At 42.2% G+C, this 14,111-nt stretch overlaps 1 protein-coding gene across 1 annotated transcript in view; it reads right to left on the minus strand.

Annotated features, from left to right (window-relative positions):
• Farsb (phenylalanyl-tRNA synthetase subunit beta) overlaps positions 1–8,719 on the minus strand; it is a 64,003-nt gene extending 55,284 nt beyond the window's left edge. The window contains exons 1-2 of the mRNA XM_032901435.1: positions 8,637–8,719; positions 1,740–1,795 (exon numbers count right to left, since the gene is read on the minus strand). Coding sequence (XP_032757326.1) covers positions 1,740–1,795; positions 8,637–8,694 — 114 coding nt within the window. The 5' untranslated portion in view covers positions 8,695–8,719. The remainder of the gene's footprint in view (positions 1–1,739; positions 1,796–8,636) is intronic.
• Between the last annotated feature and the right edge of the window lie 5,392 nt (positions 8,720–14,111).

Consider the following 14,111-nt stretch of genomic DNA (forward strand, 5'->3'; position numbering starts at 1 on the left):
AAGTAGTCCCACAGGACATGTGGACAAGCGGGACAATACTGAGGCAAACTGAACACTCTGAGAGGACAGCTGGGATGAAATGAGGAACACAGAGGTGGTGGGGAGCCACAGAGAAACAGCAAACTGAGGAAGCCACCACAGCAACCCTACTGCACCAGCAGAGCTCAGAAATCTCAGGTAAGCCTGAGGTAATACATTACAGCAGAGAATAACACATTTCTGAAAAAAGGTAATTATGGCCAAATGTTAAAATTCTACTCCTATTTTTTATATTTGTGATTTAAAACAACAGGGCACTATAAATAGATTTAAGAAATGTTCAGTCATCACAACTAAGTTACTATATTCCACACCTGACCTTAGCCAAAGGCTGAACAGTAATAAAAGTTAAATTCCAAGTGTTACTGTTACCCTGTCTGTAGGAATGCTACTCAAGAGCAACCCATCAATGACAGGCTGAAGAAACAGCGGAGAGCTTTGTACCAGCCTGCCATGCTTTCTACCCTCCACGACTCCTTCCTGTCAGCAGGATGGGCAGAGGGGACAGAGGAAGGCAAAGTACACACACATGGGCATGAAAATGGCACGCTGAGACCCACTTCTTCATTTGCTACTGAAAAATGGAGGCAAGAGAAGTAGGGAGAAGAGAGAAGCAAGCCATGGGCCCACAGTGTTGGAGCTGTTCAAGGCTGTTCCAGGCCCTTAAAACACATCTAACCTGGTCTTTAAACTTAAAATCAGCGAAGATGATAAAAATTAGGAAGGGAAGGAAACAGAGAGAGGAGGGGGAAAACCAGGACAGAGAGAGGCCAAAGAAAAAAATAATTAAAACCGAAATAATGTTTGAATGAAGCAGTGTTAAGAGTAATATTTTTCAGTGAAGAAAGCTAGCTAGATGGCAAATATCAGAAGAGTTCTAAATACAGAAGTGGAAAGAACAGGGCAAGCAGAGAAAGGAAAGCACATGAATAGGAAATAACCTGACACTTATGTGGCGGTCAGTGTCATCTTCAGACTCAGTTCATGACGCCCACATGTGACGGCTGAGCTTACAGTGCTACCTGACATACGTCTGATAGAAATCACAGACCACATAAACTTCAGAGCCAGAAGGCATGTGCGACCATATAAAGCAAATCATTTGTTTCTCCAAAATGAGGCCTGGCAAGACAAATTCGGAGATCAAGAACGCAAGTAACTCTCCCTAGAACATAATACAGAAATCCCTGAGTTAATTACCAGAGTCTGACTATAAATTAGCAAAGATGAAACACAGCAAACTCTTAGGAAAAAAGAGAGAGAGCTCATGCATACACACCAATTGGTTATCCAACACCAAATGTTAGTCCTGAAAACATACATACAAGTAACATACAGAGCAAATGGGTTATATTTTGTATTTCGAAATATGTGTGCATGTCTGTATATGCGTATGTAACAGCAATTAAGGAAAAGAGAAGCCTTCTATAAAAGACAGGAAGGATGGGTACATGGAAGGGTTTGGAAGGAGAAAAGGGAAGAGGGAAATGATATAATTAAATTATAAACTCAAAAATAAAAACTGTTTTAAGTAAAGTATTTTTAAGGAGTAAAATGTACAACACAAATTCATCGAACAAGAATACTTCAGGGCTTATTCCAACAGTAATAAGAAAACATTTTTTTATATATATAAGAAAACATTTTTAAATATGAGCTCATAGATAGAATAGCTTTAAAAAAAAAAGTCTAATACATACAATTTCATCAAGTTCCAGACCAAATTCAAAACACAGTTCATCAAATTCTTCATCAGCTAGAAGAAAAAAAAAAGAATGCTAATTTTAATGTATTTAGCACAAATGGAAACTGCATATGAATCTGTGCATCTCATCTACTGTTTAGTTTCTAACCCTGAGCACTCTAACATGCATCTGATAGCATTATAAAAGCAAAAAGGGCTGCCGGTGGTTATTTGGTTTTGTTTTAAACTAAGACGCGTGGCCTCAGCCTGAAATACGGTGGATCCACAGACTGACAAAGCTTGTGCATCTGCTGTGCTTTGTTCCCTGACGCAGCACCTCCAGGGTTTTCACGTAACGGCCACTGAACACAAACCATCAAAGCCACCACACATGAGTGAAAAGCTCGACAGGTGTCCTAAGTTCCAAGGACTTAGTACTAAGGTGGGACTTAGTATGTCAGAAGCTCGATGCCCAATATGCAGTAAAACCGTTAAAGGCCGATCACTCTGTAACTACTGTCAGAGTCACTCTGTACACTTCAGTCACCCGTGCTGAGACATCTGCACGGACTCAGCAGAGAAAGACTCGGTCAGTAGAGATCACATGAGGAAGCAAGCTCAGACGCGCAGGTCCTATACAGAGGAATGCCACTAAGGCTTGGTATCTAAATAAAGTTCTCTCAGGTATTTTTGGGAACCATGCTAATCAGGCCTTGACATCTACCTCCCTCATTTTGGCAGATCAATACCTTATGTAAACTTCACCAACATCCTCATCTGGGAACAACCTTTTGCCACCATTTTTAGTATGGAACCTTAAAAAGATGTAAATGGGCCTAGCCTAATACCATGAAACATAGTGGGTCTACAAAACTCATAGTTCTTCCTTATTTCACTTTGCTTTGTTACCTAAGACAGCATTTTTCAAGGTCTTCATTTATCAAACACTGAAGGTACAGCACAATTAGAATTATATTCTAGTGAAGAACCAGATGTCTTAGGTTTTCTGATCCAGGGCAAGGGGCTGGCCTTAGTGGGAGAATGCATGTTTAGTATGTCACAGGCCCTAGGTTCAATTCCCAGTATCAAAATAAAACTACAAAAGACTTGTCTGGCCTAGATATCAACTTCAATTCAATTCAACAAGTATTTACTGCTATTATGTGCCAAGCAACAGTACTAGATGCCAGGGCTATGAAGATAAATAAATTTCCATTCCTGCCTGAACTTTCCTTCTCAAGCAAAGAAACCATCAGTGTACGTAAATAAATTCAGTACAAGGTTCAGGGGTGGCACAAGGCTCCGCTTAAGTTCACTTATAGCTGCATAAAGGATGTCTTCATTAGTCAAAGATTGGAGGCAGTGAACCAAGTGCTCGGCAAAGCTGGAACCTAAGTAGCTCAGTATGGATGTTTCTGTTAGGAAGAAATGGGATACAAGAAGTAGAGAAAGGGTGGCTCGTGACACGCCATGGGATCTGCCCTCTGTCCTACCTGCAAGCAGTGGGAGCTGAACTCAGGAGCTTTTCAGCTAGGCCAACCCTGATTAGATGTGCTTCCCCAACCCCCTTAGCTCTATGTTGTTTTGCTTTGTTTTGTTATTTTTCTGAAACAAGGCCTCATAGGTAGACCTGCAAGACATGTATACCAAGGCTGGCATAAACTCCAGATCCTCCTGCCTCACACTCCCATGTGTTTCTCTCAAGATCATAGGGAGCAAGCTTGGCTCCTTACATCTGAACATTAAAGGCTGGGGCAGGATGGAGGGTAACTGAAGAAGGGAGCCTCCTACAACAGTACAGGTACAACACAGAGCTGTTTTCGTAAGCCAACAGAATATGGGGAAGAAGGAACGTGAAAAGCGTTAGAAGCACGATGTGTAGGGCTCAATGGTGGGTTAATTATAGGAGAAATGGTGAGTGAACGAGAACAGGGTGGCTCCCGGCTCACTGAAGTGAAAACGGCATGCAGCAACTGAGGTACCTAGTCTCCAATATGGTCTGAATGATCCCGCCCCCTGGCTCACCTTTGCATGAGCTTATATATGGTGCAATCACATGAGTGGCCTAGGAAGCTCAGCTAATCCCTGAGGTGACTGTAGTTCTAGATGACAGCTCGCTTGCCACCAAGCAAGAACAATAGGCAGAACCACACAGCTAACCCCCTCTGATCCCCGTCACTCCGATACTGCGTGAAATAACAAAGGCACACTGTTTTCTCCTCCTAAGAAGCGGGGTAGTCTGTTATGTAACAACAGACTAATACAAGTGTGGCACCAGAACCAGAACTCTGGGTATAGCTTTGGAATCACAAAGGAGGCTTTGACAATTGTAAAACAAAATCCAACAGCCACAAAAACACTATTGGCTGAAGCCTCATGATCTTGAATCAGGATTTAAGCAAAGGCAGGGAGCGAAGCAGGGTAACACTGCAAGACAGTACAAGGGCATCCTGGTCCTGTACGGGAGACTTGATCAGTAACCATTCCTGCAGGTACCTGAACTGCAGAAAATGATGTTACTAAGACTTCTGATGGGGCTCAAAGAGCAGCTTGTTTGTTGTTTTGTTTTGTTTTGTTTTGACCACTTATGTAAGAAGAGATAAACGTAGGAAGAGCTATTAAACAAAAAGAGCTAGGATGTTGGTGATTTAAAAAAACCTTGTTTTTTGGGGGGGCCTTCTAAATGTAAAGCAATGCTAAAACTAAGTAAGTTCTGGACAGAGACCAAATCCTAGTGAGACAGAATCAATGGTCTGACTGAAGAACCTTCAAAGGCACAATTCATTCAAACAAAAGGTGTAATAAAGAAATTAAGGGTGCGCCTCACAAATCCAATTAATCAAACAATAAAGCTTAATTAAGGGCACTGTATGAAAAAAAATTAAAATACTGAAACAGCTCATTTCAGAGGTTTTTGAAGTCTGTGGTTTTGAACTAATGAAAAGGAATCCATCAAAAAATTCACCAAAGACCCAGAACATTTTTAGAGAAAACACTTCAGCAGACATAGCCAGCTCGAACTGAAAGCAGCGGAAGCAAGACAAAAGGAAGTCTGTGAGCCCCTAAAATTCTATTGACAGGAAGTGGAATGAGAAAACTAATCAGCTGTGAAGCACATGCGTTCTGGGGATCACTCAGAGGCTGGAATCAGAGCCTAGAGGGCAAGGCACAGAGCCATGGAGAATTATCCCAGGCCTGAGACCTAATCAAGACCATCCAGCATTTGCCATTCAATTCAAGAACGGCTGTGGACCAATGGCTCCTCTGTGAGTTCCATTTTCTCCCCTCCAGTAGTTACCCCAGCTATGTCTCTCTATGGCATCTTAGATGTATGAGAGACACCTGTCCTACTGCTTGAGCCACTGGGGTCAATAGTTAACTCATCTATCCCAAGATGCTAAACATCCCAAGACCCTCATCTACATCAGAGCCAGGTTCGGACATTTCACTGTGACCTTTGGTGCTACTGTAAGACAACACTCTGGGACAAGTATATTCACCGTGTGGATGAACAAGAGTAATCTGGTGGTTGTGTGGAGAGACTGATCCCAATGACACTTAACTATCTATCTAGTCCCCTTACACAAGGTCAGGATTAGTCTCTGTGACCAACAGAATGTGGAAAAAAATGGAGTAGCACTTCTGAGCAATTATCAAACACAGAGGACAGTACTTAAGCTCCCCCATTTACCTACTCTCTGAAGAGTTCGATTTCTGGAACAAATTAACAAAAGCCAAGGTGGAAGGAACTGGAAAATATCAGTGGGTAAACAAGACCTACTGATACCACTTAAGAGAACTTAGCAGAGGAGCGATAGCTCAACAATTTGAAGCACTCGCTGCTATTGCGGAGGACCCAGGTTTGATTCCCAGGACCCACATGGTGGCTTACAATCATCTGTAACTCAAGTTCCAGGGGATCCAATGCCCTCTTCTGGCTCCCATAGGCACCAGACACACACATGATGCACAATAAAACTTATACATATAAAATGGGTTAAGTCTAAATAATAATAGTGATGGTGATGATTTAAGAAACAACAATTTAGGGCTGGAGAGATGGCTCAGTGGTTAAGAGCACTGACTGCTCTACCAGAGGTCCTGAGTTCAATTTCCAGCAACCACATGGTGGCTCATAACCATCTGTAACGGGATCTGATGCTCTCTTCTGGTGTTTTTGAAGACAGCTACAATGTACTTATATACATGAAATAAATAAATGAATCTTGAAAGAAAGAAAGAAAGAAAGAAAGAAAGAAAGAAAGAAAGAAAGAAAGAAAGAAAGAGCGAGCATAAAAGCAGATTCTCCAGCCCCAATGAGCTCTTGACCTGACTTCAGATCTGTAACCTGAGGGCTGTTTGCACTGTTGCCTGTCAATATAGAGATAATTCTACCCGATTATGCCTATTTTCCAAACTTTTTGGTTGTTGGCACAGCAGAACTATATTAAATAATCAAGAGAGTGGTATTTTCCTATATTCAAGTGAAAAAATGGTATTTGCAAATTGTTGAATTTAGACAGGCATTACATGAGACAGTCCAAGAGAGGAGCAGCGGGTCCCCCTGAGGAAGATTCAGGACCACCAAACATCAAATCTTAACTATCAGAAACTAAATAGCAAATAATCATTGTTGTAATATGAAAAAAAATTGTCAGCTAAATGGCAATAAATCAAATTGTATGAACTACTAAAATATACTGAACCTTATTCCTTTAAGCTGTATTTTCAAAATGTAGATGAAAGAAAGAAGCAAAAGTAAAACCATGAATAAAATGGTCGCGTTAACAAACTGAGAGCACAGATGGCTCTGGCAGTACTTATATACCAAGCTAGAACAGGGCCCACACTGAAGAGCAGTAAGAAACCAGTTCACAAGAGAATGAATCTCAAGAAACAAAGAACGAAAAAACAACTGAACAGAAAGGCAATCACAAGGAGGACTAAGAAGCCAGAGCTGCTGCTCCAAGGGAGGCAGAGGAAACAAAATACCCTGGGTAACAAAAGCTGCAAAGAGAAATGTGCTCTGTTTAAGAAAAAAAAAAGGGGGTGGGGGTGTCACAGGAAAGGTGACAGGGGCAGCTGGAAATAAGAGTGGAATTCAGATGGCGGCAAGCCCGGGAGGTCTCAGTAAGAAGGTGACAATGTAAGAGCACAAATGAGACCTTATCTGAAAACTGGAGAAAGAGGAAAATGGGAAAGAAAGAAAACAAAAGGGATCCACACTTCATTTGGAAACTACCTGCTTCAGTGTAGCCTTTTCCAACTCCAACTGCCACTGAATTGACATTTAAAAAGGTTTCAAGAAAGAAGGCAAGAGGCACCAATGAGGATTAGTACTAACCCATCTGATGTACATCTCAATATCATCAATATGTACGATAAAGAATTTCAAAAGGGCCTACAGTTAACAATCTGAGTGGGGAAATCAAGCTTATTTGATCACTCGCCATTTCAAAGTAGAGGGACACAGCGAGAGAATGTACTAAAACATTATCTGACAACAGCGAACAAGTTATAAGCACAGTTGTCGTTTAAAATTTGGACAATTTCATACTCTTCCAGAGATAAGGGTCTGACTAGGAACTGATTCTCCAGGTGTTAGACTTGCCACACACCACCCTATGCAGTTCAGAGACAGCAAGCAGCACCAGTAGAGAGAAGATGGTTTAGGATAACAGGGTAAGTGCTGGATATGCATAAGCCTATTGTATAATGGAAGGTGATTAAGAAATTAAAACCACATTCCAAAAGCAACGCTATTTCCTGTTTCTTGGGACTTAGGACAGTTCCTGGTCACAACTATAATTGTATCACTTGGGAGACTGAGTCACGAGGATTGCCACAAGTTTTGAGCTAGCCTGGACTTCAGAATAAGGTTCTGTCTCCAAAAGAACAGTGACGAAACCTACGCAGGGGTAATAACTAAAAGTACATCTTTAGAAAAACTTTTGAAAAGTTTATTTGTACGACGTCTGTACTGTGTTACTAGGAGCAGCTGTACTTGTTCATTTTGCTGTGTTATCATTTTGCCCTCTAATAGTAAAAAACGGGGCTCTCATAAAAAAAAATTTATGACCTTTATACAAGCTGATAATTACAGGGTGGGGCAGATATCATTTCAACTTACTACTTCTGTGTAGAAAATGATAGTTTGTTTTAATGTTTACCTCCCTCCCCCCTAATGGTTTAGTTTTAGAACTTAGGAAGAGATGAAGTGTATCGTGAATACTAAGCCCATAGAAGAGATTCTATTCAGGTCTCAAATCAATGTTACCTATCAAATGCTACCCCTGCACACCACCTGGTTTCCTTTCCCAGAAACATTTAGTGTGTCCAATAAACCGTTTAACTAACGTCATAGGTTGTAATATTATCATTTATATGTCATGTGCACAGCTCTACTCTCAAGCACTGCCTGACACACTTCTGGAGCCTAGTCAAGACTAAATAAAGCCAATGCCGGACTTGGTGGCACAAGCTTGTTATCCCAGCACTCGAGAAACTGAGGCAGGAAGACCGACGGTTCGAAAACAGCCTGGGCTGCATAGTGAGACCCGCATCTTTCTCAAACGTATCCCCTTTGCTGTCAATCTGGTTCCACAGCCTACATTCGTGATGTAACCCAGAGCATGCTTCCCGGTTTGTGTTCCGACACCAAAGTCGGTGCTAGACACGCAGTAGGAGCTCGGTCTCTGAGTGAATGACGAGAACCCGACACGGGCTGATGATGCAATGGAGCGCAGAGCTGGTTCCGAGAAGCTAATTCAGCCCAGCCGAGTCTGCTCGCCCATCAGCGCGCCCCTGCGGATTCTGGCCGTGCGTGGCGGTATGAACGCCGCCAGCTCGCCCTTCTGCAGAGCCAGCTTGGCTCTCCCAGGCACCTAGCCCAGGCCACGGAGCGGGCACTCACTGTAGGTCCGACCCAGGACTTGGAAGAGCAGGTCTCGCTTCACGCTGACAGTCGGCATGGTGAGTCGTGGACACTGCGCCTGCGCCACGTGCGGGACCTCAGCGACCCTAGAGCGAAGGACCCGCCGCCCCTCTCTTGGGCTGTCTCACGTAATGCCTGTCTAAATTCAACAATTTGCACACACCGTTTTTCGCTTGAATATAGGAAAATACCACTCTCACGATTATTTAATATAGTTCTGTCGTGCCAATAACCAAAAAGTTTGGAAAATAGGCATAATCGGGTGGAATTATCTCTATATTGACAGGCAACAGTGCGAACAGACCTCAGGAGCCCGGATGCTTCCAAAGCCCATAGGAAGATGCCAAATTGAGTAGGCGGAGCGCTAGAGGGTGGGAAGGACTTCCAGGTAGAGAAGTCTTCCCTGAGGTGTTTGAAAAGTAACCCGGTAGAAGGCTTCCTGGAAAGAATATGCGAATACTAACGGCAAGGTCTGTGAACAGACCACAATTTTTTTACCTCTTTTTTTTTTTTTTGAGACAGGTTTCTGTGTATCTTTGGCCGTCCTGGAACTCGCTTTACAGACCAAGCTGGCTTTGAACTCAATGGGATCCGCTTGCCTCTACCTTCCTAGTGCTGGTATTAAAGGCATGCGCCACCACTGCCCGGCTTTTACTTCTTTAACCCTCTTAAACTCATCAGATTTGATACCCTATTCTCGTTTGAACGCAACAGCAACCTTATCGGTAGGCATTGCTAGAGACTGCAGAACTTGTCTACTATCAAATGTACTCGGCCTAAAATGAGCATGAGCAGATTTCCCCCATAGAACAACTCTGAGGGACAGGTCAAATAATGGCCGACTGAGATGTCAGGACTTAATCCCTTGTAGCGTGCAAATGCTACTGTATGTGGTATCGGAGTCTGTGTGGAATAAGCTAAGGGGTTTGATCTGGAACTTAGCCGAGGTTATTAGGATGGGCCCTAAATGCAATTGCGTGTAGCCTTGGTAAGCGAAAGGCAGCGGTTTGAGTAAGGTTACTACAAAAATTAAAAATAAAATCAGTAGTCATCAGAAACTGAAAGAGATGAGCAAAATCTCACTTGCCCCCCCCCCCTCTCTCTCTCTCTCGGCTCAACTCTGTAGCTGAAGCAGTCCTGAGACTCACCCTGTAGCTCTGGCTGGCCAGAAATTTTCAAAGATTCCCCTGCTTCAAGGTATCTTGAGAGACAAGAATATGAGTCACCTCACCAGGCTCAAGATTCTGTTTGGAATGAAAAGTTTGTGGCACTTTCAGTAGCCATGAAAAAAACAAATACATCAAGGCAGAGAGAGAACAAAACAGCCATGGACTGTGGGACTCACCTAACCTGTAAGGCAGAGCAGAGACATTGCTTCCCCAAGAGAAATGAAGCAAGGGCCACCACGGCCCTTCGCTTGGGGAAGCAGAACTGAGGCCAGATTTAGGCCATCGTGACTCTTAATAAGTTTTCCACTGCATTAATTTTCACTTATGGCAAGTCCCCTGTGCAGCTTCCTGCCCCTAGATTACAGTGAGTGTGCACTCAGTGCATAGTTTGCCATGGCCATTACCTCAGTTTTCTTATCTACAAAACAGAGATGACTACACACACCTTAGGAAAACTAATGTGAGAATCAGAAATGCTTCTCCCAACTAGCACAGTTCTTCCCTCACTGCTCCTGGAACAGGGCAGATACCATCATGTCTATCAATAGTCCTGCTCTCAACGTCAGTGAAACCCTTTGTGTTTCTGTCGTCTCTCCCAAACAACGCGTCATGATTTTCCTCATTACAAATAACTAGTGTGAGCCTTTTTGGACTAAAAAGGCTCCTAGAAGACTCTAGAGCAACAAACCAAAGTGGGACGCAGGTTCTCATCCCAAAGGCATCAGCTGATTTTGGGGGGAGGGAGAGATAGTACATCCCAAAATACAAATACGTGACATTGTTTTGTCTAAGTGTGGAGCCAATCTTAAAGCTTAATTTTTGTTGCAGTAACAGGAAATAGATACTGCACTAACCTAAAGATACTTTCAAGCACACACAAATGATGGCACAGTAAGGTAAAATAAAAACCTACAGCAACAACCACAAACCAGTTAGTGTGGTGGAAGGAATGATCCTGAGAAGGGGAGTATTAGTGTTCTCCCTAATAGAAAAAACAGTGAGCAGATGGATAGGCAGGGCAGACAGACAGACAGTCAAGTAGTAGCCTATGCAAGCAAGGAGACCAAGAAGTTATACAGTCTGTTGTCTACAGACTGAACACCCAGAAAAGTGAATACACTGGCTTGAAGGTCTAAAAGTGTGGAACCTCTCTGAGGACCACACTAGGGACCCTTTAAGGACCAGAAACAGCAAGGGTAGGAAAAGATCTATGTTTTTGCTGTATCCAAGCCATCGAATGGTTCTCACTAAGAGCATCTACCTAACTTAGTTCACCAGCTCAAATGTCCATCTCTCAGAAACATACAACCAACTATTAGGCTTATTTTGGGATCCTTTAACTTGGGGATTTGACCATAAAATTAAATCATAATTCGTAAGAGGTTTTAAAATACTGCTTTGTTTTCCCCGATATGTCACCATAGGTGTGTTTTAAGAAATTATAGATGGATGTGGGAAATAAAGTAAATAATGCTATTTGAAGAGTAAAAGAGAAATAGTTCTCAATATTTTACTTTTAAGGTTTCTTTCCCCACAGATTTATAAAGTTTCAGCCCAATTTAAATTATTTTTTCTATTGATTCTGGATTTTAGGTTGTATTTTTTTTTTACCCCCGCCCCTTAGGTTGTATTTTTAAAAGTCTTCCTCCACACATTTTTTTTAAAATCATGTTTTCCCCTTCGAGTACATCAGTAGAATTCTTTTCCATTTGAATCTCAGATATTTTTTGAAATTTGTTTTGGTTTTGGGAGTTAATGAACAAGCCAGTTTTATTTTCTTTTCAAACAGCAATGCCAGTACCATTTATTAAAAAGCTTCTTTTCCCCATCCAGTTTGTAATATCACATATTAAATTTCCACATATATTGGACGGACTGCCAAAGTGTCTGTCTCAATGCCAGGACCAAGCTATTTTAATGATTATGGTGTTGTTTTCCAAACCCCTCCTGGAATCTAGTTCCAAAGGCCAAAGAACCACATTGTCAAGTTTAGTTACAGCAATGACACTACTTCTCCAGTTACTTTTCACATTGCGGTGACCAAAACACCCGACAGAAATAATTCGAGGGAGAAAAAGTTATTTCTGGCATCCTTTCAAAGGGTCCATTCAGTCTGTCATGGTGGGCAAGGAGAGGTAGTTCAGTTCACATGGAGAGCCAGGAAGCAGGGAGGGAAATATGGGTGATCTCGTAGCATTCTCCCTTCATGTTTTCATTCCATCCAGGTCTAACCCGTAGGATGGTGCCACCTACATACAATACAGATCCTTTCCTCTCTGGATTCAGCCTTCACAATCATAGCCAGCGGTGTACCTCCCCAACTCCTAGGTGTTCTAAATCCAGTCAAGTTGGCAATGATAGTAACTTTCATAAGCATCTTTCATCATCCTGAAATTCCATTCTTGGAATTATTCTAAAGAACAAACTGGTATCATTTCTTTGTCATATAGAAAAAAATTGAAACAGCTGAAACATCTAACAACATGGCTTGATTAAAGTGTTTCGGTACAGTCTAATAAGAAAACATTAAAAGCAAGGTAGAGGGCCAGGGATTCAGCTCAGTGGTAGAGTGTTTACCCAGAGTGCATCACGTCTTTGATGTGCAACACCCCAAAGTAAAATATAAGTCAAAGTAATGTTGACTGTTGTGGTGGTTAGTGTTAATTTTCAACTTGACAGAACTTAGAAGGATTATTCTGATTGTGAGGTGGAAAGGTGCATCATAATTCTAGCTGGGACTCCTGCCTCGGCAGGGGATTCTGGACTGTAGTGAGCACTAATGTGCCTGAACTCATCCCTATCTAGTTCTTCATTAGGGATGTGGTGTGAGCAGCTGCTTCAAGCTCTTGTTGCCTTGACTTCCCTCTTTGAGGACTGTACCTCCTTGAGCAGTGAACTAAAATATGCCCCCTTCCCTTGAGTTGATTTGTTATTTTATCAAACAGCAGAGGAAACACACACATTCTGTATGAAGATAATGCTGTAAGATGAGAGAGAGAGAGAGAAGAGAGGGGGGGGGAGAGGGAGAGAGAAGTGTCAGTGTAGCCCTGGCTGTCCTGGAGCTCAATATGATAAACCAGGCTAGTCCAGAGCTCACAGAAATCCATCTGCCTCTGCCTCCCAAGTACTAGGATCTGAGACATATGCCACCACAGCCCATGTGTGCTGTGGAAATTTTAACATAAAAAGTCTTTTCAACAAATTACATGAAAACAAAGTTATTAAAGACTTAACATGATTAATTTTGTTAAATCGAGTAAATATGAACACATGAGTATGAATAAAAACAACAATGTATGCTATACATCTGGGTTATAGCTATACCTAGGTGGCGCAATTATTTTCTTCATTCTATATCTTATTGTTTGCAAAACTGTGATTGATAGTCATCACTTTTATTATAAGGAAGAGTGTCATTATGAAACACATCACCGCTCATTTCTTTCTCTTACCTAACCCCCTGTAGGCAGTGTAGCTCTCATTGCACACAGGCTCGGGGCTGATTGCTTTTTCCTGTCAGAACTTCAGTGTCCACAGAGAACAATGCTGAAGAGAACTACGTTACCTTCCTGTAGCGCTTGTGGCCCAGGCAGTAACTGAGAAAGGGATGACTTCTTTCTGCATAGGACCTAGAATGCATAGGACCTTTCTGCATAGGACCTTTTAAACTAGAGCAGAAGGATTAACATGACCCACTGACATTGTAGATGTTTACACATGTATATTGTCCACTTCCGGCTTCCATTTTCCTCCATCATTCAAAGGACACAGCTCTTCCTCTGATGACAGGACAAAGTTTATAGAAACAATTCTAAACCTGCAAAGTACAATTTGAATATCAGATATCTACACTAAAGCTAACAGTCCGGAGTGATCCAAAGCTATAAACCCTTTCTAGTATTAAGTCATCTGGAACTTGATCTACTTATCTACAGTCTTCCAAAAGTGAGAGGGCATAGGCAGAATATGCAATTTCCTATAATCGTCTAGTTTGCACTCATTGTGTGTCCTAACTACCTATAATGAAAATCATGTGCTTCTTCTGATTTCTAGAGATGAATCTTGCTGGCACAGCACTTTCCCAGCAAGTATGAGCTCCCTCAGTCCATCCTAAACACTATAAGCAAAAACAGCCGACTCATTCCCTTAACCCCAGCTACTCACTCAGGAGGCTGAGACGATTTCAGTGTCAGCCCTGACTCTAGAATAAACTCAAAACTAGTTCTCAGTGGGAGCCGAGGACTGAACAGATAGAAGGTAAGTGGGTAGAGCCTCTCAAAGGGGC

The sequence above is a fragment of the Rattus rattus genome, chromosome 4, assembly GCF_011064425.1.
Source record: "Rattus rattus isolate New Zealand chromosome 4, Rrattus_CSIRO_v1, whole genome shotgun sequence".
Lineage (NCBI taxonomy): Eukaryota > Metazoa > Chordata > Mammalia > Rodentia > Muridae > Rattus > Rattus rattus.